Source organism: Rutilus rutilus (assembly GCF_951802725.1).
Source record: "Rutilus rutilus genome assembly, chromosome: 4".
NCBI lineage: Eukaryota > Metazoa > Chordata > Actinopteri > Cypriniformes > Leuciscidae > Rutilus > Rutilus rutilus.
The window spans coordinates 16628058-16646000 of record NC_140212.1 but is presented as its reverse complement, the minus strand read 5'-3'; the positions used below and the strand labels follow the sequence as shown (position 1 = coordinate 16646000).

The following is a 17943-nucleotide window of genomic DNA, read 5'->3' as shown; positions in this document are numbered from 1 at the left end:
GCTAAAAGACACAAAACCGTTGAATGCCTTACAACCAACTGTAAACATGTTAAATGCTTGACAAATGGTCAATGTTTAATTGTTTGCAGCCCAGTCGATGGTTGCTTTACAAGATATTCAATAATCTGAGCCCATGAAAAACATCCACTACAAGAGCTGTCGAACATTAGATCAGCAAACTGCAGTTTGCCATCCTTGAGTGTTGTCGGTTCGTGTCCTCGAGCCTTCACTGACTGAAACCAACCGCATCAGTCTTCGGCCAGTAAAGCACAAGCCTGTTATTATTTCTCTGTCTCTCTGAGCTTGTTATTGCATTTATTTGGTCATTTTTCTGTGTTCAAAGTTTTTCATTTGGCACCATCCATTGTACTAAGGGATAATTAGAAGTTTTAACTACAGTGTTCGTAGTCTTTTTGCCAAAAATGGTTACATATTTTCACCCAGCAAGCTTAGCACTTCCAGTGATGTTGTGAATCAAAATGCTAGTAGATTATCATCAAATACTTCCTAACTCACTGTGGGCTAAACTCTTTTTCTCTTGTTTCTCCAGGCTGATCCAAGAAGAGAAGGAGTCGACAGAACTGAGGGCAGAGGAAATAGAGAACCGTGTGGCCAGCGTTAGCCTGGAGGGTCTGAACCTGGCGCGGCTTCATCATCCCGGAGCCTGCATGACTGCCTCGGCCACCGCATCCTCCCTCGCCTCCTCCTCACCTCCCAGCGGACACTCCACCCCCAAACTCACCCCACGCAGCCCGGCCCGCGACATGGAGCGCATGGGGGTCATGACACTGGTATACGAGCTCACGCGTATCTCTGTCCTACAGGGGTCATATCATGAGGATTTACAGTACATTTTCTTTGATATTTTTAGATATCAGCTGTGCTGACCGTAGATGGAAGAAAATGGTCATTGGAAATGAATTTTTTATTTATTTAAAAATGTATATGACCTCTTTAATAATATTTGTTTAATGTAAGCCACATTACTTGAACATCTTTGGGACATTTTTTCATGCAAGTTGTAGTGCTGGTTAATCCACAAATGAAACGGTATGAAATCTCTCAATCAAATTCTGTATTACAGCTTTTCTAGTATTTTCTCTGCAGTTTCTTTATCAACACGTTGAGTTGCTTTGAATGCTGTATGACTATCGACTCCATTAACAGGCAGAAAGCTGTTAACGTTTTATCTTTTCTGTTCTGCAGCCTAGTGACTTGCGGAAGCACAGGAGAAAGGTACTACTTAAAAGTCCCCTCACAAAAGAGCTCATGTATTTGCCATGATTATTTTCATAGGCACCACAGAGGACACCAGGGTTGGGCAAAAATTTGAATGTAAAAATTTGTTCCATTTCAAATTCATGAGTTGGAACTGAATTGTACTGTACCTGTTATAGTTCAAAAGGGTGTTGATCTGGAATGAATAAGTATAACACAATATAATGAGGTTTATTCATGGCACTGGCAAATTAACTTAATTTAAATTAAAACCTCTGAAAACATGTCTTATTATTCTTCACCATTTTGCTCTTTAAGCACATTTATAATGTTTTAAGGATGTTTAGATATTTGTGCTGGTTAATAAAACAATAAGACTGAGAATTATAGCAGTAAATAAGTATTAATAAATACATATATAAATATAAGTAATCAATTATTTATAGTTATTTATAATTAAAATTATTTTCATTATTGCTTATTATTAATATTATTATTAACATTAATTATTCATATCTAAGGTTTCAGGAATACCCTATACTGTATGTTGTATGAAAATATCTTTATGGTTAATTTAGAATGAAAAATACATATAAAACACATCCTGTTTTCAACCCAAAAACTCCTCTTCATGTCGTTCCAATCTTGTATGATTTACTTTCTTCTGCGGATGGTGATATTTTGAAGAACAAACAACATTGGAGCCCATTGACTTTCATTGAATTGAATTGAATTTCATGTCTCAAAATATCTTCATTTATATTCCACAGAAAAAAAAAGTCATCGTTTTGGAACGGCATGAGAGTGAGAAATGACAAATATTTCATTTTGGGGTGAACTACATTTTGGGTGAATTTAAAAAGACTTTCTTAATTCAATTTGGAATAGTGCGCAATATTGGAAGACACCAGAGTTTTCTTTCCCTCACAGATCGCAGCAGTGGACGAGGACGGCCGAGAGGACAAGGCAACCATCAAATGCGAGACCTCGCCGCCTCCCACACCTCGCCATGTCCGCATGACCCACACGCTACCCGCTTCTTCGCACAATGACGCACGGTGAGAAGGCAAAAACACGCATGACAGCAGCTAGACACGTGCTGTGTACAAACATAACTCAACTTTAACACTGTTGATGTGATTGACTGTCTCCAGGCTGACGGCTACATTAGAGACGGAAGCCAGTGCTCTGAGTAGTGTAGCCAGCAGCCAGGACTCCCTTCACAAGCAGCCGAAAAAGAAAGGCATCAAGTCCTCCATCGGACGACTGTTTGGGAAGAAAGAAAAGGCCAGACTGGGGCAGCTGGGGAAAGAGATTATGGGACCAGGACAAGGTACGGACATAGACACAGCACCATAGATAAAGACATAATAAACTATTAAGGGGGTATGTGGGGTCTGGTTTAAATTCAGGTTAAGCTCTATGACATGATGTTGATATATCACAGCCCTTTTCAATACTGATTTAATCTGATAAAATACTGATCTAGAGTTGAATATAAATATAATGAACACACTAACATTATCAGATGATGGGTAAATGGATCTTCTCCATCAATAGGAAATGTATCCGATCCTGAGCTTATGGGTCAGGATATTGCTGTTGGAAAGCTGGGAACACAGGCAGAGAAAGATCGCAGGCTTAAAAAGAAGTAAGTATTTTATAAATCGCTTTCTGACTAATTCAAATTAGATGCCAAACACAACCTTTTATGAAGGTAATTCATTCCTGGGCCCAAATCTTGTAAAACTAAAGTAAATATTACTGACACACCATGACAACCTTCCTTACAAACTGTCATGTTTTTCTTCACACACCTCCCTGTGAACACCAATATTTGAACATATGGCCCATCTGGATGCTTTGTAGTGCCTTAGGCCAGAAACATACTTTACGCCAGTAAGCAAGCGCATTGCAAGCGTGCGGTCCTGTTGTGCAGACTTGGTGTGCGTTTTTGTGTCACTTTGGCGATAGCAAGCCTCAGTGCTCATGATAGACTAATGCTATAAAGTAACTTATTTAGGTAGCTAGCTATGAGCATACTGACACTATAACGTAGCTGAGTTGCGAAGCTAAAATATCTTCAAACCATTGATCCGCCATGACAGTAGATGACCTGAAAGAACAAATAACCATTCAGTAAGACGCTAGGCTATGACGATGCTTGTATAGTAACACTGAAAATTTTGTTGCATTTTGTTTCACAATGAATAATTTTCCGATAAATAAATGTTTCTAAACAATTTTTTGCGACATTTGAAGCATCGACATAAAGTTAATCTAAAATGTATATAAAATGAGCATTTCCATCACCATTTTGATGCACTAAAACTTTTTTGCCAAAAAATCCTGAATGCTGAGCTTGCGTAACCAACTGCCGCACATAGAGTATGTTTCTGGCCTTAAGTTAGCTCATTTAATAAAAAGAACGAATTTATAGTTTTAGAATTAACGGTATAGTTTTCATTTGTTTACGTTTACAATAATAATACTGCCTTATTATCTATATGCCACATGTTGTACTACTAAGATAATGTAATTGTGTTGTATTTGTATGATTGTAAATTGTAGAATGTATGTTAACGTGAAAATGTGCCTTTCATAGCAAGCTTGTGAGTTTGTCTCATACTTAGATGTGTTTACAGCATGTCATGATGTGATGCTTGCCGAATATCACGTTTCTTTGCCTTAACGCTAATGGTTGAGTGTGACCGTTTTATGTAACTTGACTCATGTCGGTCTCATCCTTCGTGGCGCCATGCGAGGACGACTCTTCACCGTTTCCATTGCACACTTTTTGCATGCTGTATGATATAAAAAAAAAAAAAAAAAACTTTTAAAGACAAGATCTGTCCAATTGTGACCGACAAGTCAATATCAAAATGCAAAAACACAACAATTCCCAACAGTAATGCACGTGTCTGAGCTGAGGTGTTTTTCTAAACTACATACAGTATGCTCAATAACAAGCATTTAATTTTGTCTCCCATCGCTTTCTCTATTTTTCTTTTCTCTCTCTCTCTCTCTCTTTCTCCTCATCTGACTCTGTATCAGCGGGTAAGTTTAGTTTGTGTTGCCGAGACTTGCTGCATTTTCCACTGTCGACGCTCTGTCCGTGTCTGTCGTCATGCTCCTAAAGTGTGTGTCTATCTTCAGGGGGGTCCGACGCATTTCCTTTCTGTCCATCTAGAGACCCCTGCCTCTGCCTTTCTTTTTCATTTGACTGTAAATGTGATTCTCCCCCTCTGCAGTTCTATAGAGGATGCATCTCTGCCTGGAGAGAGAATGTGTGCCTTTATAACAACCTGTTCTCGATCTGCCATGCCGAGGCCTTTCTCCTCTCGTGTATGTGTGCGTGCGCGTGTGTGTGCATTGTGTGCCGTATTCAATAACCAGGTCTCGTCTCTGGTTATGGACTGTCAACTCATTGACTACTTCCCTGCTCTCTTTTTCTTTTCATTTTGTTTTCTCTCATAACTGTTTCTCTCCCTCCCCAGCGACAGTATGTTCAGAGGAAGTCACTCATACGCATTACATTGGACCTGAACATATGCAGTCCAACACGTAAAGATGAGGAGAGATACATCATAACCACCACCATCACCACGAAGGCCTTATTGCCTTTACAGCACACACACACACACACGAAAGCTCACGGCCACTGGATAGTTCGCCGCCGACACGGTGCCGGTGCCCGATCTGGTTCTGTGCTTTGTGTTTACATCAAAGAAAAGGTGGTTCAGGAAAATTAGGCCCTTTAAACCTGCCAGTTTGTACTAGGAAACCTTATTCATGCATATTTCACCCAGTCTATTTTCTAAATGCATGTTGTGAACAATTCATCCATGCAACAACAAAAAAATCGTAATCAAAATGTGATAACTCGAACTTCCAGTGAAACGACTGACTTGCCGGATTCTCCACTCATTTAGTCCAGTTAAACCCTGTCCACAATTGACTTCAAGCTCACATTAAGATCTGCCTCCATCTAATTAACAACTGGTGGATTGATAGAAGTCCCTGTCCTACATTTTTTCTCTTCCAATAATTAGTTTCACCTGGATGTCAGTCACTACTTCCAACTTTAACTCTCATTGTAAAGTCTGGTCCACTTTATTAGCAGCTTATTCAGACCAAGAGCCGTTTACTTAAAACTGAGGACCAACATGTCCTGTAACATGATCAACCATATTTTTAATGTGTCTTTTAGGGTCAGGTTTATCTGAAATAGCTGATACTACAATAGAACATCATGGAATAAATGTGTTTGCTTAAAATGTTTTTATCCCCTTTGTTCCGAAAATAAATGGTTACAAAGTTGCATTTTCACAAGGTGCCATTTCAAAAGGGATCAAAACTTGTTAATAACAGTGCCATTTATGTACCAGGGTTTGTCTCATAGTGGCATTTTCCAAACATTTTAAATGGGTTTATCGTGGCTTTCCCATGATCCACCGTTATTTTTATTCAATAGTTTGATTAAAAACCAGCTTTAGTTGTACAAACAATCTGCATAAAGGAACAGAATCACTTGGAATGCTAAAATATGTTCCCAAAACAAGGACTAAGACACACACACAAACACAGAACCGGATCAGACACCATTGCGGCGCCATTTCGGTGGAAAAAAATATATCAGTGGTCACGTAAACGGTTTTGAGATATATTTTTTGCAGACAGAACCATATCACTCACTACAGCATGTGTTAGTACTGTACCCAACAGTTCATTCAAGTGGCCTTACTGTAGACCCCAAAGATGCGGTTGGATTATGAAGCTGCTCTGAGGGAGGAACATCCAACTGTCTCTGCCTTAAAGTCCACCACAACATCCGTGTTTTGTAAAATATTCACCTGTACTTGTTCTGTAGCCAAATGCCCTCAGAAATCCAACACAGTTCCACCAAACATAAAGCCTTGCCTTGGAATATCTCTAAGTTACGGATCCTTGGAGACGAGTACATTCTGACGTTCAGACATTAGCAGGAGAGATATATTGGAACATTGCTGAGGACACACTCTGTTACAAGTCCTTCAGCCCCTGTAAAACCTTGGAAAAAGCTAAACATATTTCTCACTGAAGAACGCTGTAAAAAATAAATAAAAAAGCATCTGTGTGAAAGTCTGATGAGAGTTTATGATAGCAGCCTTGTCTTAAAGCGCAAATATTTATCAAGAAAAAGACGGAATAGGGTTCAAAAGAAAAGGTGTTTCTGTTTTCCCTCGATAAGTCACAGCATTCCAGTTTCCTTAAGCTCTCGGTTTTATAGGCGAGGATCAGGACACAGCAAGGAAATGTCACGATATGTTTATCTGAGAAACTGGAACTTTCAGTTAGTTGGCTTCTCAGCGTGATCGACTTCAACCTTAGTTTCTTTGTTCGTTTTATCCCACCGCAACCTGGTCTTTGATTCATAAACAGAAACCCAGACCATTTTTAAGAGACGAGACGGACCTAAAATTAAATCATGGAGCGATGTGAACTCAAACCAAGCATTATATTGGCTTAGGTACTGCTTATTCACAGAGATTGCATGAAAAGGTAGCATTCGTCATGCTACATGCTAATTACGGACTAGTAGTAGTGGGTATGAAAGAAACTTTTAAAAAGAAACGTATGCATTTGGTGTTCCATGTTGCTCTGATAAACAGATAGTGGCCATTAAAGCACAGGAAACCTGGCAGAGACAGATAAAGCATCTCACTTTCTCTCTCTACATGCCCCTTTCCCTCCCTCTCTCTCTCTCTGTTCAGTTGATTATCTCTAAGCTAGTTCTGTCTTTCCCCTTATCTTTCTTCCTCTCTGTCTCGCTTTGTCTCTGCCACCTGCTCTCTCTCTAGGCACGAATTGTTGGAAGAAGCCAGAAGAAAAGGGTTACCTTTTGCTCAGTGGGACGGTCCTACAGTTGTCGCATGGTTGGAGGTGGGCAGTATTAATTTTCGGTTTGGGCACATAAACATGAATATTAATTATGTGATGTGCGTCATAAGTAAATGTCTGCCGTAGTAGAATCGAAATGTTTTCATTTGTATGCTTCATTCTGCATGAGTTTGTCCTGTTCGGAAGGACTTGACAGTTGTTAAGTGTAGGATGTTCAGAAAACTTTTAAGCAAGCAAGTGTATTATGCCTAGGCCCGGTTTCACAGACAGGGCCTAGGCTTTAGTTCAATTAGGACATTTAAGTAGCTTTTATAAATGTGCCTTAGAAAAAAACATCACTGTCGTGCATCTTGAGACAAAACAATGGCAGTGATATATTTTAAGATACGCCAGCACAAGTTGCTTTTAGTTAAAACAGCTCAAACATGCGTTTTAGTCTGGGACTAACTTAAGCCTTAAACCAGGGGCTAGTGTTTTAATATTCCAGCCTTAAAGATACCATTTGTTATCTGGTTAATGTTTTATATGTCCAGCTAAGCAGCCAAAAACAAAGAAACTAATATAGAAATAAATGTGATTATTGCTCCAAAAAGGGAGGCCTGGGATGGTATCCTTGAAATTATTTATGTATTTTTTCCATATGGCACAGATAGGAAGTTTATTGCATGGTTAAGATAACTCCAAGGCTCTTTAATGGCAGCTAAATAAGGATCTGAGTAGTAGAACAGTTACATACTGAGATCAGTCTTTCCTAGAACGATGCAATTGCATTAAGCTTTTAGAGGAGTTTCCCAACAATGTTACATATAAATATTCAGTAGAGAATGAGTTGCATGAGTTGGCCATGATGCTAAAACATTTTTATGTTTGTTTATGGTCACAAAAGACTTACACATAAGGCAATGGCGCCATCTAGTGGTGAAGCTTGCAATATAGATGTTTTAGAGCAGGGGTCTCCAACCCTGCTCCTCGAGGGTTACCATCCTGCAGAGTTTAGCTCCAACCCTAATCAATCACACCTGAACCAGCTAATCAAGGTGTTCATGGTATAACAGGTAAGTGTGTTGGAGCTGAAGTCTGCAGGAACAGGGTTGGCTACCCCTGTTTTAGAGTCATTATAATGCAGTCTTTGTACATGTTTAATCATGCAACAATGTGCGTGTGTGTTCAAAGCTGTGGCTGGGGATGCCAGCATGGTACGTCGCAGCGTGTCGCGCCAACGTAAAAAGCGGGGCCATCATGTCTGCCCTGTCGGACACCGAGATCCAGAGAGAGATCGGCATCAGCAACCCACTGCACCGCCTCAAACTGCGTCTGGCCATCCAGGAGATGGTCTCGCTCACCAGCCCCTCGGCTCCCCCTACGTCTAGAACCGTGAGTACACACACACACACTTTGTTTATTTGCTTTCTTATCAATAACATACATTATTAAAAAGTACAAAAACAAACTCCCTCATCAACAAAAGTTTCATCATCAAAGTACCTTACCTTGTTTGGCAAATACCAGGCCACGCCGGTCCATCGCCATAATAGCATCCTTACTGACGGTTATTTTTAACCCATTTGCAGCTTAATTTTTTTTCTGTTGTCATGGTAATAGTGTTTTGCATCATCTGTGACAGCTGATCTGTGACTGTATTGTGCGATGACACATTCACAGACTGACACACACATACACACATCACAGCAGTCAAACTGCAGCTTATTTAAGTTTTTCTTTGTCAGAGGTATTTGTATGCACACTTTCTTAAAGCATCTCCTGAAAAACTACTAATTACACAAAGTCTGGTGCACACTGTACGATTTTGTCCACAACTGGCCATCTGACACAAATTGTGCGTTCAAGACATGTCGAAAAGTACGCCACTGCAAAGTCATAAATACGGGTGGGAAGCTCAGGATTCTCTTTCAGCCCCGATCTTTACGGGCAGAATACCACGGTATTTAGCAGTGACATTGTCAGGCACAAAATATAATAACATTGTAATATGGCAATATTACAAGTTTACAGTGGCTTCTTAAATGAATTAAAAAAACATTAAAAAGCAAAACAAACCTGATGCACATTCTTTGTTCTTCATTTTCTAGAAGTAGAGTTTAAAAACCTTGCTGTATTTTTGTGTTGTTAATTTAGAGAAGGTACACCGCCGTCTTGCTCCAACGAAAGTGACTTGAACGCACCTGACGTCGTAAACGCGTCGTATTTGACAATAACAAGCTCACAAGCAAAAAGAAAAGGAATTGCGCAGGGTGCACAAGACTTAAGGCATCAACTAATTTTGCATGTGAAACGCAGTTTTCGTCTTCAGCAGCGGCTCCCGTCCCGTCAGAGAGAACGATGTTTGGTCTCCCCTGACGTGCGTTTGTGCGTTCAGTATGTGTATCTCTGGCACGTATCTCTGGACTCTGTGTCTCGCTAATGATCTGACTGTGATGCTGTAACACTATTGGCTTACAGTGCTGCTGCTCTTCTTCTTTAACACTGCTTGCCCTTCCTGTCGGATTCATCTCCGGGGCCGCCCACATAGCCGTCGGGTAACGTGTGGGTAACCCACGAGGAAATGGAGACCCTTGCCGCCCCCTCGAAAACGGTCAGTCACCTCATCCTTTTCAACTGTCTAACAGAAAAAAAGCCCACCCATATGCTCTTTGCTTACCCTTACTTACATTTTTTGCAAATGTTTTTGTTTCACAGAATCGGGATAGAGCATGAAAGTCGACATGAAATCGAAATGAGCATCATTTACTTTTCTAGTACAAGTTCCTAGTCTTATTGTGCTCATGTCGCAATAATGGCAAAAAACAACAACAACAGAAAAAATCTTTACGGATATGTCAAGATGCTCTCGAAGGGGACTTTGACCCACAAATTAAGGAAGTAAAATGATTTGCGAATGGGGATTCATGTCGACTCCAAGCTCAGGTCTTTAACTGGGCAGAGGAAGATTTCCTCAGTTCACGTCTGAATATAATCAGCTCATATGTGCCCCCATCAATCACATCCAGCGCTAACGATCTTTAGATGGGTGAACCAGCAGCGACAGAGGCCCTAATTTCATATAGAACAGCTCTCAACGAGGCTGAACGGACGTGACGATCTCACGTTCAAACGGAATGTAATCAGTCAAAGGAGAATAAAACTAGCCTCGTTATTCTCCATTGAGCCTCATACAATCATCACGGCTCACCCCTCATCAGCATATAACCATCACCGAGAACACGAGTCTGGAACGGAATCAGACCAATGCATGTTGTGAATCTGATGTACAACCCCAAATCCAGAGAAGTTGGTCAAGAATATGTGATTTGTTAATTGTCTCTAACCTTTATTTAACTGACTAGGGTACAAAGATTTTCAAAGTTTTCACTGACCAACTTAAGTGTATTTTTGTGATTTTGATGGCTGCAACACACTCCATACAAGTTGGGACAGAAGCATGTTTACCACTGTGTCACATCATCTTTCCTTTTAATGACACTTTTTAAAGGCACACTGTGTAGAAATTGTGTTTTTGTCAAACAGCGACCCCTAGAGTCGCTGTGGAATACTTGCACTGTCGTAAATACGTAAATAAATTTACTGGCCACTTCATGCGTTTTCTCAGATCTGATAGCTATCTGATTTATCAAAACGATTCCATTTACACCTGGTCACATAAATGTGTTTTTGCGAAACGGATTTAAATCCGTTCTTCAATTCCCGCGCTATATGCAGATTTAATGGAGTGCACGTCACCGAAAGCAACAGATATGAGCTGCATTATTGATCATCAGCTAAAATTTCAAAATCAAAGACCGCAATAAGAGAGAGCGGCAACAGCCCTGGTAAGATCATTTCATTTCTTTACTTTTAATGATGATGATTGTGTGTTAAGCATCTACGACTTACTTTCACTTTGATTTGCGATAGTTATAGATAGTTACATAGATACAATGTACATATGTGGTTTCAACAACCAGATGCATTTACACTTGTCCAGGTTCGTCTGGAATGCGGCACAGACCTCCTCCTGAGGTAGTTTGAGCGATCGGATTCAAATCCGTCTTGAATGCGTTTCGGAGGGCATTTACACCTGGTCTTTTCACGATCGGATAGCTATACGATCTGCGAAAACGCATGAAGTGGCCAGGTGTAAACAGCCCCCATGACAAAAACATACGCACGAAAGCCGAAAACAAACGCCTTCAAATTTGAGGAAGTGGTGGGGGAAGTGACGTATGCCGTAAAGCAGTCGAATTTTGTAGTTCTTTTTGTGCTCGGGTTACTACCCGAACCCCGAAGTTACGCAGTGCCAGTAAAAGCGATACAGACCCCGTCAGGCTCTGGCAGACGTGTCATTCAACCTATTGTAAGTCGATGTACCATCACAAGGGTCTTGGAAATATATTATGAAGGTTGAAAAGCTACATAGTGTTCCTTTAAATGTTTGGGAATTGAGTTTACTAATTTTTGCCCAATCTCCCCTGATACAAGACAGCCACTCAAAAGTCTGTGGTTGTCGTTGTCTGATTCTCAGTTTCATGATGAGTCTTACATTTTCAATAAGAGACAGATCTGGACTGCAGGCAGGCTTTAGCTTGTGCTGAATGAGGCCTGGCATTGTCTTGCTTCCCAGGAAAGATGTCATCTTGATGGCAGTTTATGTCTCTGTACAATCCAAATATACGCCTTCACCTCAATGGTACCCCTCACACATTTGCAAGTCAATGATGCACAATTAGAGAAATTACAGAACTCGATGTCCGTTTTTCCCCAAATCAAGCTGAAACATGGACTCTGACCACATCACACATTCCTTCTGTCTTTTAGACCATCTGAGATGAGCTCGGGCTTAGAGAACTCGGCAGCATCTCTGTATTGAACAGATCCATTTCTAGATGCGGCGGCAGACTGTGTTAAGTGACCAGGGTTTTCCAAAGAACTCCAGAGGTCATGTGGCTATATTTAACAGAGTAGCACGATGGTTTCTCATGCAATGCCGTCTGAGAGCTCGGAGCTCACGCACGTTCGACAGAGGTTTCCTGCCATGATTTCTCTGGATTCCCTGAATCTTTTCGCAATATTATGTATGGTAGAAGGTAAAAGAATGAAATGCTTTTTGAATTTTTTGAATTATTTGATAATTCTCTCATGAAGTGATGAGCCATGACCCATCTTTGCATGCAAAGACTGAGCTGCTCCTTTTACACTCAATCACAATCCCCTCACCTATTACCAATTCACCTACTTTGTGGACTGTTTCAAGAGCTTTTTATTTAGCCTCTGTCCCAGCTTTTTTGGAGTGTGTTGCAGCCATCAAAATTAATATTTACCTAAGTTGGTCAGTGAAAACTTTGATAATTCTTCTTTATACTTTTGTCATTTAAGTGAAGGTTAAATAAGAACATTTAACACATCACAGATTCTTGATTTTATTGAATTTTACAAAATGTCCCAACTTTTCTGGATTTGGGAATGTAGTTTGTGTGATGTTTTATTGTACTTGCATGCAGAGAGAGAGATGGACAAGTTTCTTACATTGTTATAGTTTCATCTACTGTGTGTGCTGTTGTGTTACATGTTTAATAATGTTTAAACCTGTCAGAAGCATCCGGTGCATTAGCATTAGCATGTACGATTGGGTGATAATTTATTATAAAGCCAACAACTTATTATAAAACTAAGCATGTACGTGCTTTGAAAATTAAACTGACGTACATGCAGTTAAGTACAGTTTGCAGACGTAGAGCTGATACAGTCGCTTCCTTTGTGTCTCCGCAGAAGTCCCAGTCAGAGGAGGGGAGCTGGTCACAGGTGAGAGCGTGACAGTCCACACAGATATACACTCATTCATTTGTTCGTACAGTAATATTGTGAAATATTATTCCAATTCAAATTTTGTATTTTAATATATTTTAAAATGTAATTTATTTGTGGGATACTATTACTCTGGTCTTAATTGTCAAATGATCCTTTATAAATGATTGTAATATTCTGATTAGGTGCTTAGTTATTATTGTGTTAAATTATTTATAATATTTCTAATTATTGTCAACGTTGAAAACATTTTTGCTGCTTAATAATTTTGGTTTTGTCAGAATTCCTTGATGAATAGGAAGTTCAATAACAGCCTTTATTTGAAATTGAATGTCTTTTAGTGTGACTTTTGATAAATGTAATGTGTTTAATTAATATAAAGTTATTGAAATAAGAAAGTTACAGCCCAGTGAATATGCAACTAAGGCTTTATAAAATGTCTAGATGACACAAAGTAGCTCTGTTTAGTCAGAATCACATGGTTGTGTGTGTGATTTAGACGCTGGCATACGGGGACATGAATCACGAGTGGATCGGGAACGAGTGGCTGCCCTGTCTCGGTCTACCTCAGTACCGCAGCTACTTCATGGAGTGCTTGGTGGACGCGCGCATGCTGGACCACCTCACCAAGAAGGACCTCAGAGTGCATTTAAAAATGGTGGACAGCTTTCACAGGTCAAAAGTCCAAGAACATTGGTGTCAAACTATGGGCTTAAACATTTCCATCCGATCGAGCGATTAAATCCGAGCAGACTCGACCACATTTAAACTGGCTTTGGTTGTAATATCAATGTATTGTTTGTAACAGAACCAGTCTGCAGTACGGCATTATGTGTCTGAAGAAGCTGAATTACGACAGGAAGGAGCTGGAGAGACGCAGAGAGAGCAGCCAGCACGAGATAAGAGGTAGGTAATAGTCCCCCGGGGGCCGCCAGCAAAGGCGTTTGTGATATTCCAGTGAACAAAGACTTTGTGTTTGCATAGACGTGCTGGTGTGGAGTAACGAACGGGTGATTCGCTGGATCCAGAGCATCGGTCTCCGCGACTACGCCAACATCCTGTTAGAGAGCGGCGTGCACGGGGCGCTCGTCGCACTCGACGACAATTTCGACTACAGCAGCCTGGCCCTGCTGCTGCAGATCCCCAACCAAAACACTCAGGTCTCCATCCATCCACACACACACTTTGCAGCTATTACATGTTTATTTGGAGGGGAAAATATTTAATTCACTCTTTTTTCCCCACAGGCTAGACAAATTCTGGAAAGAGAGTACAACAATCTGCTGGCACTGGGAACAGAGAGGCGATTAGATGAGGTCAAGCACTAGTTTCTTTATTTTATTAGAACCGAACAATCGACAGCAGTCTCTTCCAAATCCTTACTGAGCTGCATTGCTGTGTACTGCCTACATAGGGAGTGTCATAAAAGAAACCCAACCTCAAAAATGAGCACTTTAGAACGAGCGCTTTTCACAGTCAAGTTCCAAACGAAACACAAGGTGTAAATGACAATTGTTTTAGCATGTTGGTCTGCATAAAAAATACAAATTTTGAGTAAAAACTGTACTAAACAAAACAAAAAATTACTGAAAAGCTGATGAGGGTTCATGAATTCTAAGTACATTTATTAGAATTTAATCAACATTTTGTTTTTGTTTTTTTCCACTGACCTTGACAGTGAATTGTGCAATGAGCCAATGTAAGCTTACATCAATTGCACAGCAAAGCTAAAAGCATATTGTTTATGTAATTATTTGCTGCAATAAGCAGTGTAAAACAGCACTTTGGTCTGAATTTGTCTTTGGACCATCCGTAGTGCGACGAGAAAGACTTCAGAGGGCCGTCGTGGAGGAGGCAGTTTCCTCCGCGGGATGTCCACGGGATCAGCATGATGCCCGGCTCAGCGGAGACCCTGCCCGCAGGCTTCCGCCTCACTGCCACCTCCGCACACTCACGCAGACTGCCACCAGAGGGTGAGACCCGCGCACGAGAACTCACACAGTACTACTACTCGTAGCAGATAACAGAGCACAAAAGTCGGCTAGGGGGCAAAAATGCACGTGGCTAAAAGTGGTTTGACATGTGGCTTACCGCTAACTTGATTGACTTTGTTAAATTGAATTGAATTATTTATTTTGTGTGTGTGTGTGCGTGCAGTTGATAGGGAAAAAAAATGGTCTGTGCGATGAAATTTAGCACACATCCGATTATTTGCACGTGTGTGTTAGTGGCGTGTTTGTATGAAGTGAGCGTTTGCTGTGTGCTTGTTTGTGTGTGAGGTTAAAGTAGAACTGCACAATTTAATGAAATGAAACCGAAATGGCGCTTTGTCTTATTTCATAAAAAATTTGCCAATTCATAATCGCACTGAGTATATTTGCAGTGTGTTTCATGGTGAAGTGCAGCAATGATCAGAGCGGATCGATCGGTTTGCAGTAAATGCTGCTCCATTTCTGCAAGCGCTGTAAGTTTGAGTCGCTTATAACAAGCATTTGAAAAATCAACACGTGCCACATTTTCAAACTTGTAATGAGCAGGCAAACCTGCAAAATAGAACATTTAATGCCATTTCCCTCCAAAAATCAATTCAGAACATCAGTCGAGTGTTTGTGATGTGGCTAATTATCGCAGAATTCGGCAGAAATTATATAATTTTATTGTATTCTATTCAGCGATAGTTGATTAGCATTGCATTATAAATATACTTTATTCTTATAAAATAGGTGAGATGTCTATAAGAACACAGATAAACCATATATTACTGTAATTGTATGTTTATTGTCTTCATGTTTCGTCAGTCAAATCATCTCTCTCTCTGCGTTTTATTTTGCTACAGCGATAGCTGGATGCCTTTGTCCATATAAGGGATTTCCTGGAATGTCATAAGCGTTATGAATTGTATGCGTCTCACTTGTGGATTTCAGCACGAGGGCGCCCTCCGACTACCAGTATGAATGAAACAGATATTACATTATATGTGTATTATATATTGCTAACAACACCCTATTTTGGGTAAAAATAATACTCATAAGAAATTTGAAGTAAACACAAAAATAAGAAATTACCATCACATATTTTTATCATCATCATAATAATTTTATATTTTTTAATGAAATTTTAGATCTTTCTATGGTTGATAGGAAAACGAAGTGCTCAGCCAAACGGATGGATGTGGTTTGCAAATGTTTTGTATTTGTCTGAAAACAGTTCTTGTTAAGGTTTGTATTTTGTGTGCCCTGTCTGGAACATTAATGTGTTTTATCAGTCACATGCCTGTTTAAGTGATGAAGTGCACTACTTGTTTTTAGACATGGGACAGACTTTTATACTTGTGCCACAAAATGAAACTATTTATAGTTAGCATAAGGGCTGGGAAAAACAATGTGGTAATTTGTGCAATTAATATTTGTTGTTCAATGCGTTAAGTTAAATGATTGGGACATACAGGTGTAAGTGTACTGATAACAAATGGTTTAATTAGTCATTTTACAACTTAAGAGTTTAAGTTATCTATCTGCGTTATTGACAGAAACATCACTAAACTATATAAAAAGGCACATGTAAATGTGATATTATAATGGACTTGAATATTGTGAATATCGTTTTAAGTACACTAAATTGAAAGTTGTTATTTTGTAATGTATGATAATTGTTCATAAATAATGAATAAAATGTGATGATCATTTTATAAACCTGATATTTGATCATTTGCAGTTTAGTCGTATGGTGGGACGCTATTCCAAACACAGCCAGTTGCACACAAACAAACTTCACCTCAAGATGGACAGACAAAAGTAACACACACACAAAGGTTGACTGTGTTTCTGTTGTTTTTTTACGGACGGCTGCCGGGTAGTCTTGTACGAGGCGATGGACGACAGTCCTGACGACATGTATTTGGACTGGTTTCAAGGTCAGATATGACAGCGCCTCCAAATGTGTGGCTTTCCCGACCCTCGTCCCTACAGTGTAGTGTACTCGTACCCCCTTACGTGGTCTCAATGTCTCCTGTCCTTTCTTAACCGTCAAATATACCTGTGAAGTGTATGTCAACAGTGTTTTGGAGCAGCATCACGGCAGCCTTGGAACGGAGAGATGTGGCGGATCCCGTAATAGCAATAAATACATTATGTTGGCCAAACCGTTTTGGAGTTTGCTTTGTGTCTTTTTGTATTCAATCAAACATACTCTGTTTGAGCGTAAAACGAATTATTTTGTAATTAATTTGTTTTTAAAGATTGCAAAAAAGTCTTCTTAAAGGTATTGCGGAGGATTTTCTTTTTCCGGGTGGATCATCAAGACTATTGGTCCTCCTAGTTGTCAATCATTCTGGTGATATGTTTACGTAAGGCCGTCGTACGCGCTCATCCCTAGGTAGTTTTCGCTTTCTGCGCATGCGCACTTTCGGGTGTATGTGTGTGGTGAGCTACGGTTTCAGCCATTCATTGAAGCTCGCCCGTTCTCACCAGGTTTTTTCAAAATGTCTGAGGGTCGTGAAAAAAGTGTCTACGAATTGTATGACAAAAAGAGAAAGGCCTCTGAAGAAAGAAACAAGACCAGAGTGTTTTTGGGAGAATATTTCACATGGTGGCGTGTGCTAAAAGCACAGGTTGGGCTTCCCACTGATGCCTCAGTCGCGAAGTTTCTACTCGACAGGTAAAGTTTGGCATTCTATTTGGAGAAATCCATTTAAAATCACTGCTAGTAAAAGTTAATGTAAGCTATGATTAGCGATGCTAGCCCTGGCACAAGTCACGCACCGCGCAGACACGGTAAACATCTCAATTTGTCTAAAGTAATTATGACCAAATGGTAAAAGGTTAGCCTGGTAATACCAGACTCTGCTACTTCACTTTGCTTCGTAGACAGAGTCTGGAATAGCATAATAGAGAAGTGTTTTCTCTCTCGCGGGGGGGCGCTTGTCTGAAGTTTAAAATCATTGGTAAGCCAATCACATAACGTTTGGTTATGGCGTGTGTTATGCGCATGCTCAGCCGCATCTAACTTCCACTGTAATCGAGCGAAATACCGGAGTGAACATGGCTG

The 17943-nt window shown here is 40.1% G+C and overlaps 1 protein-coding gene across 3 annotated transcripts in view; it reads left to right on the top strand.

Moving 5' to 3' along the window:
• ppfia2 (PTPRF interacting protein alpha 2) overlaps nt 1–17943 on the top strand; it is a 214742-nt gene that overhangs the window by 186662 nt on the left and 10137 nt on the right. For all 3 annotated transcript variants that reach the window (XM_084408382.1, XM_084408383.1, XM_084408384.1), the window contains 14 exons: nt 551–791; nt 1207–1236; nt 2149–2276; nt 2373–2551; nt 2779–2869; nt 7059–7140; nt 8272–8472; nt 9629–9691; nt 12862–12894; nt 13397–13572; nt 13706–13803; nt 13882–14057; nt 14145–14213; nt 14714–14870. In XM_084408382.1, the coding sequence (XP_084264508.1) occupies nt 551–791; nt 1207–1236; nt 2149–2276; nt 2373–2551; nt 2779–2869; nt 7059–7140; nt 8272–8472; nt 9629–9691; nt 12862–12894; nt 13397–13572; nt 13706–13803; nt 13882–14057; nt 14145–14213; nt 14714–14870 (1724 nt within the window). The remainder of the gene's footprint in view (nt 1–550; nt 792–1206; nt 1237–2148; nt 2277–2372; nt 2552–2778; nt 2870–7058; nt 7141–8271; nt 8473–9628; nt 9692–12861; nt 12895–13396; nt 13573–13705; nt 13804–13881; nt 14058–14144; nt 14214–14713; nt 14871–17943) is intronic.